Here is a 19,112-nt window from a genome sequence, read left to right on the forward strand (position 1 = left end):
TAGGGGTGGTAAGTGTGGGTAGGGATGGTGAGTGTGGGTAGGGGTGGTAAGTGTGGGTAGGGGTGGTGGGTTTGGGTAGGGTTGGTGAGTGTGGGTAAAGGTGGTGGGTGTGGGTAGGGGTGGTGGGTGTGGGTAGGGTTGGTGAGCGTGGGTAGGGTTGGTGAGCCTGGGTAAGGGTGGTGAGCGTGGGTAGGGGTGGTGGGTGTGGGTAGGGGTGGTGAGTGTGGGTAGGGGTGGTGGTGTGGGTAGGGGTGGTGAGTGTGGGTAGGGTTGGTGAGTGTGGGTAGGGTTGGTGAGTCTAGGTAGGGGTGGTGAGTGTGGGTAGGGGTGGTGAGTGGGTAGGGTTGGTGAGTCTAGGTAGGGGTGGTGAGTGTGGGTAGGGGTGGTGGGTGTGGGTAGGGTTGGTGAGCGTGGGTAGGGTTGGTGAGCCTGGGTAGGGGTGGTGAGCGTGGGTAGGGGTGGTGGGTGTGGTTGGGGTGGTGAGTGTGGGTAGGGGTGGTGGTGTGGGTAGGGGTGGTGAGTGTGGGTAGGGTTGGTGAGTGTGAGTAGGGTTGGTGAGTCTAGGTAGGGGTGGTGAGTGTGGGTAGGGGTGGTGAGTGGGTAGGGTTGGTGAGTCTAGGTAGGGGTGGTGAGTGTGGGTAGGGGTGGTGAGTGTGGGTAGGGGTGGTGAGTGTGGGTAGGGGTGGTGGGTAGGGTTGGTGAGTGTGGGTAGGGTTGGTGAGTCTAGGTAGGGGTGGTGAGTGTGGGTAGGGTTGGTGAGTCTGGGTAGGGGTGGTGAGTGTGGGTAGGGGTGGTGGGTAGGGTTGGTGAGTGTGGGTAGGGGTGGTGAGTGTGGGTAGGGTTGGTGAGTCTAGGTAGGGGTGGTGGGTGTGAGTAGGGGTGGTGAGTCTAGGTAGGGGTGGTGAGTCTGGGTAGGGGTGGTGAGTGGGTAGGGTTGGTGAGTCTGGGTAGGGTTGGTGAGTGTGGGTAGGGGTGGTGAGTCTAGGTAGGGGTGGTGGGTGTGGGTAGAGTTGGTGAGTCTAGGTAGGGGTGGTGAGTGTGGGTAGGGGTGGTGAGTCTGGGTAGGGGTGGTGAGTGGGTAGGGTTGGTGAGTCTAGGTAGGGGTGGTGGGTGTTGGTAGAGGTGGTGGTGTGGGTAGGGGTGGTGGGTGTGGGTAGGGGTGGTGAGTGTGGGTAGGGGTGGTGAGTGTGGGTAGGGGTGGTGAGTGTGGGTAGGGGTGGTGAGTGGGTAGGGGTGGTGAGTGGGTAGGGTTGGTGAGTCTAGGTAGGGTGGGTGTGGGTAGGGGTGGTGAGTGGGTAGGGTTGGTGAGTCTGGGTAGGGGTGGTGAGTCTGGGTAGGGGTAGGGGTGGTGGGTGTGGGTAGGGGTGGTGAAGTTTGCAGTGTGCTTCGAATTCACGCGGCTCTCCAAATATCTCGTGGATTTTGTTTCCCACCGGTTTCGAACCACGGACGTCTCGGCCTTGACATTTTGTGTTTGCCCCATCCCTGGTCTGTTATAATTATTATTAAGTGACATTAAATAATAATAATTATATTTATTCCGCTTCTTCACTCGGCAAAGTGTCGCCGAGTCTAAAGACCCCGGGTCTGCACGACAGATTGTTCTGTTATTATTTAACGATTATTATTTAAACCAAAATTATTATTACTAATAATATTAATTGTGATTTTTACTCTGCTACATCGCTCGACAAATCCTCCCCCGAGTCTCAAGACTGTCGCTGCCGCTTCCGCTGTCGTCGTATTCAGAGGTAGGGTCCTGCCGCACCCCCCTTAGTGGACGGGACATCTGTGATAGAAAGAGCTTTGTAGCTCATCGGATTCCTCCACTGTTAATGCAGATTCATGATTGTTTCGCAGCAAGAGGGGCGGAGGGGCGGGGGCTGGGCAAAGGCTGGAGTCTCCCCCTCGTGCCACCGTCACCACCGCTACCGCCGCCACCACCACCACCACTATCCTGTCACTTTTTTTTTTCAAACGTTGCCTGAAATGCGACCCGCTACACTGACGCACGCACGCACACGCTGGCCAACTCCGAGCGACGTCCATGGTTTTGCTTATTCAGCCTATATATATATTTATGATAATAACGGTCAACGTTTCAGGCAACGGCCCTTCACAGCACACACGCGTGCACGGCTGCCCCGTACGATTTGACCCGTGTGGCTCTTCACCTTGACAGGTGCTAGAGGCCCTTTCTTGAGAACCGCAGCGGAGGCAAGCTGCAGCGAGGGTTCGAGAGCCAGCCGGGTCTGTTCCCGTGACCTCCTTGGGGCCTTCGACGGCCTCCCCGGTGGCGCACCTAGCCTGGCACGAGGCGCCGTGGTGACGCGTTGCCCCGTCGCTCGGTGGCGGGGAGGGGTAATTGATATCGGTCCGTGTGTTTTTTTTTGCCTGGGTTCTCACATTCCTAAGCAGAGTTGGTGATGGCCATGGATGATGATTTGTATTTGGGGGGGGGGGGGATGGGTCACTGTAGTTGCACAAAGAGCGGAGGGAGTGAATTTTAATGTGAACTTCTGTACATTCGCTATTAATTTATTTACAAATAAAAACAAAACCCCCACTGACACGAGTGTTGAGTGTGCGTGGAGCTGAGTGTATGTGTGTGGGTGAGGATGCGCCGGTTTGACAGCAGAGGTCTCACGCCGAATCAGTCGAGCGGCATCTGTTCATCGGCTGCGTTACGCTGTATGGAAGCTACCTGGTCTGTCGCTCCGCACTAAGCTTCAGGTCTTCTCGGCCACAGTCATTCCCTCCCTTCTCTACGCTTGCAAAACATGGACCCCCCCTAATGGAACATCTTCGCCGGTTAGAAACATTCCGGCTGGCCTGCCTACGATCCATCCTGGGTTTAACCAGGCTGGCTTGTGTGAGGAGCTCACAAATCCTTGAAAGATCTGGACAAAGTCCCATCGGTGAGCTCCTCCGGCAGGCAAGGCTGCGTTGTCTGGGCCATATAGCCCGCTTGCCCAGCCACCGCATGCCGAAACAGCTTTTGTTCGGCCAGATAGAGGGGGCTCAACGGGCGCGGTACGGGCTAGAGAAGAGATGGAGTAATGTGGTACAGGAGGACGTGGAACTGAGTGGACTTGCCGATGACCGGTACCAGCGGTGTCAAGATCGGCCTCTGTGGAGGAGGCTCGTGAAGGACGCTACTGGGCAGTTGGAGGCAGTCGCCCTCCAACAACAACGGAGGGCGGAGGAGCGACGCTCACAACAACGAGCGGAGCGCCGCGTGGCTAAAACACAAGTTGGCACAGTAGGGGGCAGAGGTGGTGCATTTACCGGTCATTTCAGTGAGTCGACCCGTGGTAACTGGGTCTGCCCCGTGACCTGCACCTCGCCTGGCACAAGCGCCGTGGTGACATCACCGCCACTTAGTGACAAATAGCGGTTGTTGTGCCTTAATAAGGGTTAGTGCGTGTGAATGCGGGTGTGTGAGTGCGCGAGTGTGTGTGTGTGAGTGAATGTGTAAGTGCGTGAGTGTGTGGGTGTGCGTGAGTGAATGTGTGAGTGTGGGTGTGCGTGAGTGATTGTGTGTGGGTGTGCGTGAGTGATTTTGTGAGTGTGTGTGGGTGTGCGTGAGTGAATGTGTGAGTGCGTGAGTGTGTGTGGGTGAATGTGTAAGTGCGTGCGTGAGTGTGTGTGGGTGTGCGTGAGTGAATGTGTGAGTGCGTGAGTGTGTGTGGGTGAATGTGTAAGTGCGTGAGTGTGTGTGGGTGTGCGTGAGTGAATGTGTGAGTGTGTGGGTGTGCGAGAGTGAATGTGTGGGTGTGCGTGAGTGAATGTGTGAGTGTGTGGGTGTGCGTGAGTGAATGTGTGTGTGGGTGTGCGTGAGTGAATGTGTGAGTGTGTGGGTGTGCGTGAGTGATTGTGTGAGTGCGTGAGTGTGTGTGGGTGAATGTGTAAGTGCATGATTGTGTGGGTGTGCGTGAGTGAATGTGTGAGTGTGTGTGGGTGTGCGTGAGTGAATGTGAGTGTGTGGGTGTGCGTGAGTGATTGTGTGAGTGTGTGTGGGTGTCCGTTAGTGAATGCATAAGTGATTTGTGTGGGTGTGCGTGAGTGAATGTGTGAGTGTGTGGGTGTGCGTGAGTGATTGTGTGAGTGTGTGTGGGTGTTCGTGAGTGAATGCATAAGTGATTGTGTGTGGGTGTGCGTGAGTGATTGTGTGAGTGTGTGGGTGTGCGTGAGTGAATGTGTGAGTGATTGTGTGTGGGTGTGCGTGAGTGAATGTGTGAGTGTGGGTGTGCGTGAGTGGATGTGTGAGTGCGTGAGTGATTGTGTGAGTGCGGTTTGTGTGGGGAGCGGTGGTGCAGCAGTTAGCGCGTTGTGCGACGACACCCGTCGACCCGAGTTCAATTCCCCACCACGGCCAACACCGGTGACGATTATCTGAACCGGTCCTGGGCCTCCCCTAGGTCGACTCAGCCTCAAATGAGTACCTGGTGCGGTGTGCAGTAAACATCGCCACTGGGGAGACAAAGGCGGCCGGGCGTGGTGCTGGCCCTCGTGTGCCACAGTTCCGGCCTTCACAGGCGCACTTGCCCCAACCGTGTGTTAGGGGCTATGCGGGGTATCTTTACCTCTATCTTGGAATTTCTGCTGGTGCAGCTCTCGGCGTGTGTGTTCGGCGCGCGATGTCCGACGTTTGGGTAAACGTGCCACACCATCGACACAAACCACGTGACTACATCACCACCACCATAAACATCACCACTACCATCTATGACAAAGACAAAGATACCCTCCCCCCGTATAGCCTTAACAGACTCTTGGGGCAAGTGCTTTTAGCCAACACCAACTCAGACCGGCATTGACACACGAGGGGGTGGGTGGCCAACACCACGCCCGGCCGCCTTTGTCTCTCCAGTGGCGATGTTTACTACACACCGCACCAGGTACTCATTTGAGGCCGAGTCGACCTAGGGGGGAGGCCCAGGACCGGTTCAGATAATCGTCACTGGGTGTTGGCCGTGAGCGGGAATCGAACTCGGGTCGCCGCGGTGGCTATAAGATGTTAACTACCTCGCCTGGTATGCAGGAGGTCGTGGGTTCGATCCCGACCCTGACGCCTGCTGCTGTATATTTGGAGTCTGCGCGTCTCTTCAAATCGCTTTAAACTATTGTCATTGTAGTGCGTATTTAATGTGGCGCTGCACTCTGATGTTGCAGGAGAAAACATTTATCAAAAAAATATATTTAATTAAGCGGAACGTGTTGTCTTTATTTATTCAAAGTTGCGCATTTTGATGTGACGTCACGTATCTCAAACACTCCCCATCCCCCTCGTCACACATCGTCACAAATGTCTGACACCCCCCCCACTCCTAGGTGCGTGACGTCATTTATGTATGTCCCCTTAGTAGCGTAACGCCACCACCCCCACCACCACAACCACCCACTGGAACTGCTGGCGTAAGGGACTCGTGTTACAAGTGACAACGTTACCCACAGCAGCATCGCAGTCAACCACCGCCAAACTCAATAATGCATGGCGAATAGAAATCCGCGGAAACTGCTCGTGGGGGTGGGGGGGGGGCTTACCGCAGCTTTCCCGGTGTGAGGCACGTTAAAAGGGTGAACTTGCATTTCAAAGAGACGTACCGATCATTTTGATGTTGTCATCTTCATCAGGCCAAACATGTTTTCAATCTTGAGATCTCTAACACGACAAAGACGAAGATCTCCGCCACCCTCCACCCGTTGTAGCCTTTTAACAGGCTGCTGGGGCAAGTGCTGTTAGCGAGTAGCAGCACCACCACGCCCGGCCGCATTTGTCTCCCCAGTGGTGACGTTTTACACACCGGACCAGGTACTCATTTGAGGCTGAGTCGACCTAGGGGACCCCCAGAACCGGTTCAGATAATCGTCATTGGTGTTGGCCGTGAGCTGGGAATCAAACCCGGGTCGCCAGGTTCGTAGCGCAGCGCACACACACACAACAACAACCGCCATTCGCCACTAAGTGGGGGTGACGTCACCACGACGCTTGTGCCAGGCCATGTGCACCTTGAAGCCACGTGAAGTGTCGAACGCCCGCTGGCAGATCCAGGTGCCACGGGTCGACTGACTGAGAGGACTGGCTGATGCACCACCTGTGCCCCCTACTGTGCCAACTTGCTGTGCTTTAGCCACCCGGCGCTCCGCTCGCTGTTGTGAGCGTCACTCTTCCGCCCTCTGTTGTTGTTGGAGGGCGACTGCCTCCAACTGCCCAGTAGTGTCCTTCACGAGCCTCCTCCACTGAGACCGATCTTGACACCGCTGGTACCAGTCATCGGCAAGTCCACTCAGCTCCACGTCCTCCTGTACCACATCACTCCATCTCTTCTCTAGCCCGTGCCACGCCCGTTTCGCCCCCTCTATCCGACCAAACAAAAGCTGTTTGGGCATGCGGTGGCTGGGCATGCGGGCTACATGACCTAGCCAACGCAGCCTTGCCTTCCGGAGGAGCTCACCGATGGGACTTTGCCCATATCTTTCAAGGATTTGTGAGCTCCTCACACAATCCAGCCTGGTTAACCCCAGGATGGATCGAAGGTTGGCCAGCCTGAATGTTTCTAACCGGCGAAGATGCTCCATTAGGCAGGTCCACGTTTCGCAAGCGTAGAGAAGGGAGGGAATGACCATAGCCGAGAAGACCTGAAGCTTCGTGCGGAGCGACAGACCAGGTAGCTTCCACACAGCATTAAGCAACCGATGAAAATATATTGCCGCTCGACTGATTCGGAGTGAGACCTCTGCTGTTAAACCAGAGCCGGTCATGAACACACTGCCCAGGTATGGGAAACTCTCCACTCTCTCCGCAACTGCCCCAACACCGATTGGGAGTTGTGGGGGTGGAGTGCCCGATGGTACCAAATACCCAGGCAGGTGCTTAGTGTTGGTGGGGCTGATGGTAAGGCCCCACTTCTTCGTGGCACGCTCCAGTTTCAGCAGCAGCGTCTCCAACTCCTTCTCTGAATGAGCAGCAATTACCAAATCATCGGCATACAGAACGTGGTTGGCCAATAGGGAGCCATCCCTTGACTGCACCCGGGCATCGATCAGCCTCCCATTATATCTGTTCTAAATGGAAATTCCCCCAGTACAGCTATTGAAGGCTTCACGAACTACATGGTCAAAATAGATCTTAAATAATGTGGGAGGCAAAGGACATCCCTGTCGCACCCAAAGGTGTACAGGGAATGCCTCTGACTCCCAGCTATGTAGTTTTACCCGGGCCCGCTCACCATCATGAAGGCCCTTAATGATCATGAGCTGAGGGTCAGGGACTCCGAAAGCACGAAGAATTACCCAGAGTCCAGGCCTACTGATGGTATCATAGGCTTTGACAAGGTCATTAAAGCAGAGATGTAGGTCTTGTTGGAATTCCCTACACCTCTGCTGTAGCAGACGGACAGAAAATATGGCATCTGTGCAGGACCGCCCTTTCCTGAAACCGCATTGGGGCTCCGCAAGCCTCTCCTCAGTGTACCTAGCAAGGCAATGTTGAATAATCTTTGCCAGGACCTTTCCTGGCACACTGAGGAATGAGATGCCCCTGTAGTTGTTATAGTCTGTGCGGTCCCCCTTCTTAAAGAGGGGGACCACCAGGGCATCTTTCCAGTCCTGCGGAACCCATCCAGTGGTCCAGACTGTTGTTATGATGTCATGTAGGGCAGTCTGTGCACAAACGCCACCCTCCCTCAGCATTTCGCTTGCGAGATCATCTCTGCCCGGTGCCTTTCCTGGTCTCAGACTCCGGATCGCCTTCAGTACTTCCTCAACAGATGGCACCTCAGCCAGCCACTCACAGGGGGTGACTTCTTCTTCCAATATTTGACACACCGCAGCCTCAGCAGGGTCATCCCCAATTTGTCCCATGTTGTTTTCCAGGCTGAGGGATTCCCCCTCCCCCAGGACCTCACAGAAATGCTCAGCAAATCTGCAAACCTGTTCCTGGGGGTCGGAGACTGGATCACCGTTCTTTCCCCTTATGATAGTAATAGTTGTGTCACTGCAGGTTACTTTTTTGATGGAGTTAAATAGGGATTTGTGATCGCGGGCCATTGGGGCAGACTCCATCTCCTCAGTAACCCGCGACCACCACCCATCCTTGTAGCGTGTCGCGGCTCTCCAAACCTCCGAGCGAAGGCTGCGGTAAGCCTCCTCATTCTCTGACGTGGGATTCTGTAGCCGATGAGAGTGGGCCTGTCGCTTTTTCTCAACCATCCTGAACACCTCCTCTGTCAGCCAGGGTCTCTGGGGAGGTCTGGACCGCGTACCCAAAGCAACCATTGCAGCTGCATGAGTCACAGTCCTAAACCTCGCCCATTTACCCTCGACATCTGGAGGAGTGGGGGACGATGCCAACCCCAGCCGCAAGCGATGATGAAATTCTCGCTTGCAACTTTCATCAGCTAGCTGAGACCAGGCCACCTTAGGTTGGAATGGGGTCCTGGGTGTATACCCACCACCGGTGTGGAAGAATGGCAGGTGCATCTTACAGATGACAAGTCGATGGTCAGAGGGCAGATCAGCTCCAAGGTAGGTCCTGGTGTCAAGAACATGGGCTTGCATCCGCTGGTCCGTCACTATGTAGTCCAGCAGATGTTCTTGATGGGTTCCGGCTTGCATCCATGATGTTGTGTGGATGCGCAGAATGCCGGAACAGCGTGTTGGTAATTACAAGCCCATGGGCTGCACAAAAATCTAGCAACCTCCTACCGTTGTTATTGGGCTGATCTGGTCCATGCCTTCCGATCACTCCAGACCAGGTGCCAGCATCATGACCAACTTGGGCATTGAAGTCACCCAGCAAGATGCCTCTATCCCGAGGGGCCACTTTAGCCAGCACCTGTGACAGGAGGTCATAGAAGGCATCTGACTCAATGGCCTTGCCTGCATCCCTCCATGGATGTTCGTCTTCGGTGGGGGCATAAGTAACCACGTCCACCACTCCTCACCTCCGGTTGATGGGAAGGCGAGCCCAAAGTAGCCTGGGGCTTACAGCTTCCCACAACTCACCGCCACACTCTCACGTCCCCTTCATTCTTTTGTACAGAAGAAGAGCCACACCCTGTTGTTTGGCAGTCTCCTGCGCCGAGTAGAGGACTGTCCACCCCTTATGGTGGCAGAAGCCAGAGCCGGTCCACCGGACCTCCTGAATGCCACAGAGATCCAGGCGGTACCGGTCCTGCTCCCGACAGAGGAGTAGCAGCCTCTCCTCTGCAGTGAGCGTTCGAACATTCCACGTGTCCACACGTAGTGGCTTTTTGTTGTTTCTGGATGAGCCCCGAGGGTAAAAATTCAATCTCCTGGCTCCACCAGATGGGGTTTGGCGAGGAGACGTCATAGACGTCTGTCCCCCTGGAGTCTCCGGCACAAGCTTATTAATTATATATTTTTCACGTGGTTTAGTGGTAATTTATTGAAGGTGGAGGGGTTACCAGCCCCTCGCACCCGTGCAGAGCCCCCATTTAGCCACTGTGGTTGTCACAGACGCCATGAGGGGAGAGGGCTAATCGGAATTGGCCCTCTCCCCCACAGCACTGTCCACGACAGTGTTGCCCGGCTGGCATCGCGAGGAGGTAGGGAGTTGTTTTGCCGGACACACAGACACACACACAGACACACAGAAACAGACAGACACACAGACACACACACAGACACACACACACAGACACACACACACCTACACTCGGTTCGTTTTATGGGAGAATGCGAAGGGAACTTCCGCGGGTTTCTAAAGCCCTGGGGATGGCTCTGAGTTTGTGATGAAGCAGGGAGTGGGAGTCTCGAGCCGTGGAGAGGGGCAGTGGCTGAGCAGCGCCGGGCAAGTGAGGTGCACCGCGCACAGGTGAGCTCTGAGCAGGTGAGCTCTGAACAGGTGCGTACACACCAAAGACGAAGATCCCCCTTGTAGCCTGTAACAGACTGTTGGGGCAAGTGCTGTTCGCGAGTAGCATGAAGGCCGGTACTGTGGCACACGAGGGGGTGTTGGTGGCCAGCACCACGCCCGGCCGCCTTTGTCTCCCCAGTGGCGATGTTTACACAACCCAGTGGGGCAGGATGAGATATTCCTCACTAATGTTGGCCGTGAATGTAGATCGTGGGACCGTTTTTTGTGAACCCAGTGCGCTAACCACAGCGCCACTGCTCACTACACAAAGATCCCCCGTGTAGCCTGTAACAGACTGTTGGGGCAAGTGCTGTTCACCAGTAGCACCTACACAGATAAAGTTCCCCCGTGTAGCCTGTAACAGACTGTTGGGGCAAGTGCTGTTCACCAGTAGCACCTACACAGACAAAGTTCCCCCGTGTAGCCTGTAACAGACTGTTGGGGCAAGTGCTGTAAGCGAGTAGCAACGCCTGTGATGGCCGCGACTGTGGCAAACGATAGGGAGGGGGTGGGCAGCCCCACCCCCGGCCGCCTTTGTCTCCCTAGTGGCGATGTTTTTTACACACCGCACCAGGTACGCTACACTGCTATACACTACACTACTATACACTACACTACTATACACACGACTATACACTACACTATACACTACACTACTATACACTACATTACTATACACTGCACCACTATACACTACACTACTATAAACTACGCTACTATACACTACTATACACTACACTACTATACACACGACTATACACTACACCAGGGGTCGGGAACCTATGGCTCGCGAGCCAGATGTGGCTCTTTTGATGATTGCATATGGCTCGCAGATAAAACAAAATATTCTCACTTGTTTTAATCCATCCATCGATTTTTCACTGCGCATGTCCTGTTCAGGGCTGCAGGAGCAATTGTCCATTATTTTAATTGGATGATACTGGCCTACGTTTGCCGTTGCTGGGTAAAACAGGTAAACGCCTCCTTTTGAATCAGTCTGAGACTGCGTCTGCTCGGTCATTAGCTCAAAGCTAACCCTTCGACGAAGAAGATGGCGAAAAGAAAAAAAGACGACGAGTATCGTACATTTCAGGACGAATGGACCGAAGAATTCGCCTTTGTGGAGAGAGCGGGTTCTGCGGTGTGTCTAATTTGCAATGACAAAATTACATCGTTGAAACGGTCGAATGTAAAGCGGCACTTCGACACGCGCCACGCTACCTTTGCATCAAAATACCCTGCGGGAGACAGCAGAAAGAAAGCGTGCCAAGAGCTTCTGAGCAGGGTGCAAGCTAGCCAGCAGCAACTCCGCGTATGGACCCGGCAAGGTGACTATAATTCGGCTAGCTTTGCTGGTTCTTTAGCAATAGTGAGGAACGGAAAACCATTCACAGATGGCGAGTATGCTAAAACGTTCATGCTGGATGTAGCCAATGAACTTTTTGATGATCTTCCGAACAAAGACAAGATAATCAAACGGATACAAGACATGCCTCTGTCGGCAAGAACTGTTCATGATCGTACCATCGTGATGGCAAACAAAGTGGAGGAAACGCAAGTGAAGGACATAAATGCAGCGCCGTTCTTTTCTCTGGCTTTGGATGAGTCAACAGACGTGAGCCATTTGTCGCAGTTCAGCGTGATTGCAAGATATGCTGTTGGTGACACACTGCGCGAAGAAAGTCTTGCTGTTCTGCCATTAAAAGGGTCCACAAGAGGTGAGGATTTATTCAAGTCTTTCATGGAGTTTGCTCAAGAAAAAAGTCTACCTATGGATAAACTTCTCTCAGTGTGTACTGATGGTGCTCCGTGTATGGTGGGGAAAAACAAAGGATTTGTGGCGCTTCTCCGTGAACATGAAAATAGACCCATCCTAAGTTTCCATTGCATTATACACCAGGAGGCACTTTGTGCTCAGATGTGTGACAGGCAGTTTGGCGAAGTGATGTCGCTGGTCATTCGTGTGATCAACTTTATTGTTGCCCGAGCCTTAAATGATCGCCAGTTTAAAACACTGCTGGATGAAGTTGTAAATAACTATCCTGGTCTGCTTTTGCACAGCAATGTGCGTTGGTTGTCAAGAGGGAAGGTGCTTAGCCGTTTTGCGGCTTGCCTGAACGAAATCCGGACTTTCCTTGAAATGAAAGGCGTCGGGCATCCTGAGCTAGCCGACACCGAGTGGCTTCTCAAGTTTTACTATCTCGTAGATCTGACTGAACATCTGAACCAGCTCAACGTGAAAATGCAAGGCATTGGAAATACAGTGTTATCCCTTCAACAAGCTGTATTTGCTTTTGAAAACAAGCTGGAGCTTTTCATCACGGATCTTGAAACAGGTCGTTTACTACATTTTGAAAAACTGAGCCAATTTAAAGATGCATGCACAGCAAGTGAGCCCATTCAAAACCTTGATCTCCACCAGCTAGCTGGCTGCACATCCAGTCTCCTACAGTCCTTCAAAGCACGCTTTGGAGAATTTCGTGAGCACACTCGTCTTTTTAAGTTCATCACCCATCCAAACGAGTGTTCACTGAACACAGCCGACCTGAATTACATCCCTGGTGTCTCCGTCAGAGATTTTGAAGCAGAAGTGGCTGACCTGAAGGCCTCAGACATGTGGGTGAATAAGTTCAAGTCACTGAATGAAGATTTGGAAAGAATCACACGACAGAAAGCGGAGTTGGCGAGCAAGCACATGTGGACAGAAATGAAAAAACTCCAACCCGAAGACCAGCTGATTCTCAAAACTTGGAACGCGCTTCCTGTCACATACCACACACTGCAGCGTGTGAGTATTGCTGTATTGACCATGTTTGGATCTACGTATGCATGTGAGCAGTCATTCTCACATCTTAAAAACATCAAGTCCAACCTACGATCACGTTTAACGGATGAAAGCCTCAACGCTTGCATGAAGCTTAACCTCACCAAGTACCAACCCGACTACAAAGACATCAGCAAATCCATGCAGCACCAGAAGTCGCATTAATGGTGAGTGTTATAACAACATTATTTAAAAGAATACATTCAGAGGCTTATTATACTGACATTTAGTTGAATTCACTTTTAAAATATATTATATGGCTCTCACTGAAATAAATTTCCAAATTTTTTGCTTTCATGGCTCTCTTAGTCAAAAAGGTTCCCGACCCCTGCACTACACTATACACTACACTACTATACACTACACTACTATAAACTACGCTACTATACACTACTATACACTACACTACTATACACTATACTACTATACACTATACTACTATACACTACACTACTATACACTACACACGACACTACTACACACTACACGACTGTACACTACACTACTATACACTACACTACTATACACTACGCTAATATACACTACACTACTATACACTACACTACTATACACTACACTACTATACACTACAGGACTATACACAACACACTACTATACACTATACTACGATACACTACACTACTATACACTACACTACTACACTACACATTACACTACTACACACTACACTGCTATACACTACACTACTATACACACTACACTACGATACACTACACTACTATACACTACTACACTACACATTACACTACTACACATTACACTACTATTCCCTTCACCACTATACACTACACTACTATACACTATACTACTATACACTACACTACTAAACATTACACTATACACTACACTACTATACACTATACTACTATACACTACACTACTATAAACTACGCTACTATACACTACACTACTATAAACTACGCTACTATACACTATACTACTATACACTACACTATACACTACACTACTATACACTACACACTACACTACTATACACTACACTACTATACACTACACTACTATACACTACACACGACACTACTATACACTACACTACTATACACTACACTACTATACACTACACTACTATACACTACTATACACTACACTACTATACACTACACACGACACTACTATACACTACACGACTATCTACTACACTGCTATACACCACACTAATATACACTACACTACTATACACTCATACACTATACACTACACTACTAAACATTACACTATACACTGCACATTGGGCCCTGTAGAGGCCCTTCGTTAGGCATTTAGTCCACAATAGAGGTTTTTTGGGTTAGATCGTGTAAATTTGTGTCGTTAAACCCGCCACCACCCGACACAGAACGTGGCCAATCCGTCACGAGTACAGCACACCGGTGTGTTGGAGAGCCAAGCCACGACATTTACAATCCGAGTCCGACGTTTCGCCAGTAATTACGACCGGCTTCATCGGGCGATTTGTAGAGAAATCCTATTGTTTCGTTCCTTCAATAGAGGGGTAGATGTGATGACGTCACTTGTGAGCCCTTCTTGAGTGACGTGAGATGGGGGGGGTTAATGAATGAGTCTAAATGACTATGGATATCCATTACTGTTTGGTTTATTTATATGGCGATCAACGTTCATTATGTATGCGCATTATGCAAGCACACTGTTCTTGTAGCCGCCTGTCGATTTTGTGCGCACTAAAATGGCAGTACATGTTATATTGTCTGTTCAACGGTAACCCCCGTTAAAGTATGGTGGCCTGTACAGGCATGCATTTAAACAATGCGTTATTTGATGAGTCGCTTCCAAGCAGCACTAAGTCCGCAACATTCCGCACGGTTAAAATTATTTTTACTTCACTCAATTTCGAATAGATTCTTGAATGAGTCTTGGCCAGTAGTAATTAGTTTTTGCACAGAACTTCAACGTTACCAAAAATCTAACTGAGTGTCTGCGTTGGCACGCGTGTTTTGCTACTGCTGGCGGTTGTATTTGGGAGAATTAAATATTTATCTGATGTTCTTTTAGTCTCGTGCTGATCATTCGTCCTGTCTGCCCAACACAGAATTTGCCACAAGTGCAATTGATCCGGTGCACACCATCTGTTGATAGCTTCGGTAACACATCTCCTGTACCAGATATTAAAATGTCTGTATTTTATGTACCGTGCCAAATCTAATTCGGATGTTTTGGGGTTTTTTTCTTCTACAAACATCTGGCTAGTTTATCGGTTACTCCCACGATGCTCGCGACAGCCTGCGTGTTAGATTAGTCGCTAACAGAGGTCGTTAAGAGGGGTTTTTCTCTACACCTACTGTCAGAATGATTATTATCATTGCGTGACTTATCACTCATTAACACCATTCATTCAATCCATTCATAATTACTATCAGAATATTAATTATAATTGATCATTTACAATCAGAATTATTATTATCATTGCATGACTATCACTCATTAACCCCATTCATTCAATCCATTCATAATTTACTATCAGACTATTAGTTATAATTGATCATTTAGAATCAGAATAAGTATCATCATTGCATGACTATCACTCATTAACCCCATTCATTCAATCCATTCATAATTTACTATCATAATTATTATTGTAATTGCAAGTCTTATCACTCAGTAACCCCATTCATTCAATCAATTCATCGTTTACAATCAGAATAATAATAATTATTATCATTGCATGGCTATCACTCATTCGCCCCCATCATCATCACAAATTCGCCTCCCCATTGCTTCCTCTCGTCTAAATCATTCACCCACACGCGGATTCTTGCTGCTGCTGCTGCCGCCGTTGTGAATGATTTATAAAGCGCCTTGGTTAAGACGCAATATCAATCCCGTTAAGTTAAGCTTATTATGATGATGGCAGGAATCGAACTCATGCCTGAGGCTCTGAGGATGGCAGCTGCTGCTGCCCCGGCAGCTGCTGCTGCTGGTACTACCGCTGCTGCTACTACCGCTGCTGGTACTACCGCTGCTGGTACTACCGCTGCAGCTACTACTGCTGCTGGTGCCCCTTCTCCTCATCTGTACTCGCACACGAAGCGTGTGGGGCAGTACCTCCTGGGCAGGGTGCTGGGGGAGGGGGCATTCGCCAAGGTGAGGGAGGCTGTCCACTACCCCACGGGCGAGAAGGTGAGTCGTGGGGGCGAGTGGCTGGGTGAGTCGTGGGGGCGAGTGGCTGGGTGAGTCGTGGGGGCGAGTGGCTGGGTGAGTCGTGGGGGTGGGCGAGTGGCTGGGTGAGCCGTGGGGGCGAGTGGCTGGGTGAGTCGAGGGGGCGAGTGGCTGGGTGAGTCGTGGGGGCGAGTGGCTGGGTGAGTCGTGGGGGCGAGTGGCTGGGTGAGTCGAGGGGGGGGGGGCGAGTGGCTGGGTGAGCCGTGGGGGCGAGTGGCTGGGTGAGTCGTGGGGGCGAGTGGCTGGGTGAGTCGCGGGGGCGAGTGGCTGGGTGAGTCGTGGGGGCGAGTGGCTGGGTGAGTCGAGGGGGCGAGTGGCTGGGTGAGTCGAGGGGGCGAGTGGCTGGGTGAGGGGGCGGGCATGAGCGAGTGGATTAGTTGGGTGGCTGAGTGAGTGGCTGCGTGGGTAGATGGGTGAGTGGGTGGCTGGGTGAGTTCAGTATATTGGAGAGAGAGAGTGAGTGGGGTGGTGAGTGGGTGAGTAAGTGAGTTAATGAGTGGTTTGGTGAATAATTGAGTTGGATTACTGTATCACTGACTGGGTGACTGGACGAGTGAGTGAGTGACTAGGTGGCTGGATGAGTAAGTGACTGGGTGTCTGGACGAGTGACTGGATGGCTGGATGAGTTGAGTAATTGAATGGGTGGCTGGATAAGTGACTGGGTGGCTGGATAAGTGACTGGGTGACTGGACGAGTGAGTGACTAGGTGGCTGGATGAGTAAGTGACTGGGTGTCTGGACGAGTGACTGGATGGCTGGATGAGTGAGTGACTGGACGAGCGACTGAGTGACTGGGTGTAGAGGCCGACCGATATTCCATTTCGGTGTCGGCGCCGAAAGTTGGCAAATGGCCTCTTTCTGCATACTTTCGGTTTCGGCCGAAAGTAAATTTTTAACTTTCGGTCTGGTTTCGGTTTCGGCCGAAACTGATATTGACTTTCGGTCGTCAACCGAAGATCTATTTTAGAATGTAACGCCTAGTGCTACGTCTATCACTGCCTATCGGCCGGTCAGTCAGCGCTAGGCAATTCTATGCGATAGGCTGCAAACACACACACACACACACATGTACACACACACACGTACACACACACATACACAACAACCGCCATTCGCCACGAAGTGGCGGTGACGTTACCACGACGCTTGTGCCAGGCCATGTGCACCTTGAGGCCACTGAAGTGTCGAACGCCCGTGGGCAGGAGGTCACGGGGCAGACCCAGGTGCCACTGGTCGACTGACTGAGATGACTGGCTGATGCACCACCTGTGCCCCCTACTCTGCCAACCTGCTGTGCATTAGCCACCCAGCACTCCACTCGTTGTTGTGAGCGTTGCTCCTCCGCCCTCCGTTGTTGTTGGAGGGCGACTACCACCAACTGCCCAGTAGCGTCCTTCACGAGCCTCCTCCACAGAGGCCGATCTTGACACCGCTGGTACCAGTCATCGGCAAGTCCACTCAGCTCCACGTTCTCCTGTACCACATCACTCCATCTCTTCTCTAGCCCGTGCCGCGCCCGTTTAGCCCCCTCGATCCGGCCAAACAAAAGTTGTTTCGGCATGCGGTGGCTGGGCATGCGGGCTACATGACCCAGCCAACGCAGCCTTGCCTGCCGGAGGAGCTCACCGATGGGACCTTGCCCAGATCTTTCAAGGATTTTTGAGCTCCTCACACAATGCAGCATGGTTAAACCCAGGATGGAACGTAGGCAGGCCAGCCTAAATGTTTACAACCGGCGAAGATGCTCCATTAAGGGGGTCCACGTTTCGCAAGCGTAGAGAAGGGAGGGAATGACCGTGGCCGAGAAGACCTGAAACTTAGTGCGGAGCGACAGACCAGGTAGCTTCCACACAGCGTTACGCAACCGGTGAAAAGATATTGCCGCTCGACTGATTCGGAGTGAGACCTCTGCTGTTAAACTGGAGCCGGTCATAAGCACACTGCCCAGGTATGGGAAACTCTCCACTCTCTCCACAACTGCCCCATCACCGATTGGGAGTTGTGGGGGTGGAGTGTCCGATGGAACAAAATACCCAGGCAGGTGCTTAGTTTTGGTGGGGCTGATGGTAAGGCCCAATCTCTTAGTGGCACGCTCCAGTCTCAGCAGCAGCGTCTCCAACTCCTCCTCTGAATGAGCAGCTATTACCAAATAATCAGCATACATAACGTGGTTGAGCAATAGGGAGCCATCCCTTGACCGCACCCGGGCATCGATCAGCCTCCCATTATATCTGTACCAAATGGAGATTCCCCCGGTACAGCTATTGAAGGCTTCACGAACTACGTGGTCAAAATATATGTTAAATAATGTGGGAGCCAGAGGACATCCCTGTCGCACCCCAAGGTGTACAGGGAATGTCTCTGACTCCCGGCCACGTAGTTTTACCCGGGCCCGCTCACCACTATGAAGGTCCTTAATGATCGTGAGCAGAGGATCAGGGACTCCAAAAGCACAAAGAACAACCCAGAGCCCAGGCCTACTGATGGTATCATAGGCCTTGACCAGGTCAATAAAGCAGAGATGTAGGTCTTGTTGGAATTCCATACACCTCTGCTGTAGCAGACGGACAGAAAATATGGCATCTGTGCAGGACCGCCCTTTCCTGAAACCGCATTGGGCCTCCGCAAGCCTCTCCTAAGTGTGTCTGGCGAGGCGATGTTGAATAATCCTTGCCAGGACCTTTCCCGGCACACTGAGGAGTGAGATGCCCCTGTAGTTGTTACAGTCTGTGCGGTCCCCCTTCTTAAAGAGGGGGACCACCAGGGCATCTTTCCAATCCTGCGGAACCCGTCCAGTGGTCCAGACTGTTATGATGTCATATAGGGCAGTCTGTGCACAAACGCCACCCTCCCTCAGCATTTCGCTTGGGAGATCATCTCTGCCCGCTGCCTCTCCTGGTCTCAGACTCCGGATCGCCTTCAGTACTTCCTCAACAGATGGTACTTCAGCCAGCCACTCACAGGGGGTGACTTCTTCCAATATTTGAGGCACATACACACACGTACATACACACACGTAAGCAGCAGCTTGGGAGCAAGGTTACAGCCGCAACCGTGGTCTGCTAATGTAGATACGACCGGTCAACAGACGGCAGCCTGTCTGGCTGAATGCGTAAAAACTGTTGCTTCTTAACTACAACATTCGTTTGTTTGGATATAATTACTAAGTAAGTAACACCTAAAGATTTGATAT

The 19,112-nt window shown here is 51.6% G+C and overlaps 1 protein-coding gene across 1 annotated transcript in view; it reads left to right on the forward strand.

Annotated features, from left to right (window-relative positions):
• Positions 1-9,254: 9,254 nt before the first annotated feature.
• Positions 9,255-19,112, forward strand: part of HUNK (hormonally up-regulated Neu-associated kinase) — a 49,674-nt gene continuing 39,816 nt past the window's right edge. The window contains exons 1-2 of the mRNA XM_076053255.1: positions 9,255-9,841; positions 15,616-15,881. Coding sequence (XP_075909370.1) covers positions 15,627-15,881 — 255 coding nt within the window. The 5' untranslated portion in view covers positions 9,255-9,841; positions 15,616-15,626. The remainder of the gene's footprint in view (positions 9,842-15,615; positions 15,882-19,112) is intronic.

This window comes from Petromyzon marinus, chromosome 60, assembly GCF_048934315.1.
Source record: "Petromyzon marinus isolate PM22_M1 ecotype Great Lakes invasive population chromosome 60, UKy_Petmar_22M1.pri1.0, whole genome shotgun sequence".
Lineage (NCBI taxonomy): Eukaryota > Metazoa > Chordata > Hyperoartia > Petromyzontiformes > Petromyzontidae > Petromyzon > Petromyzon marinus.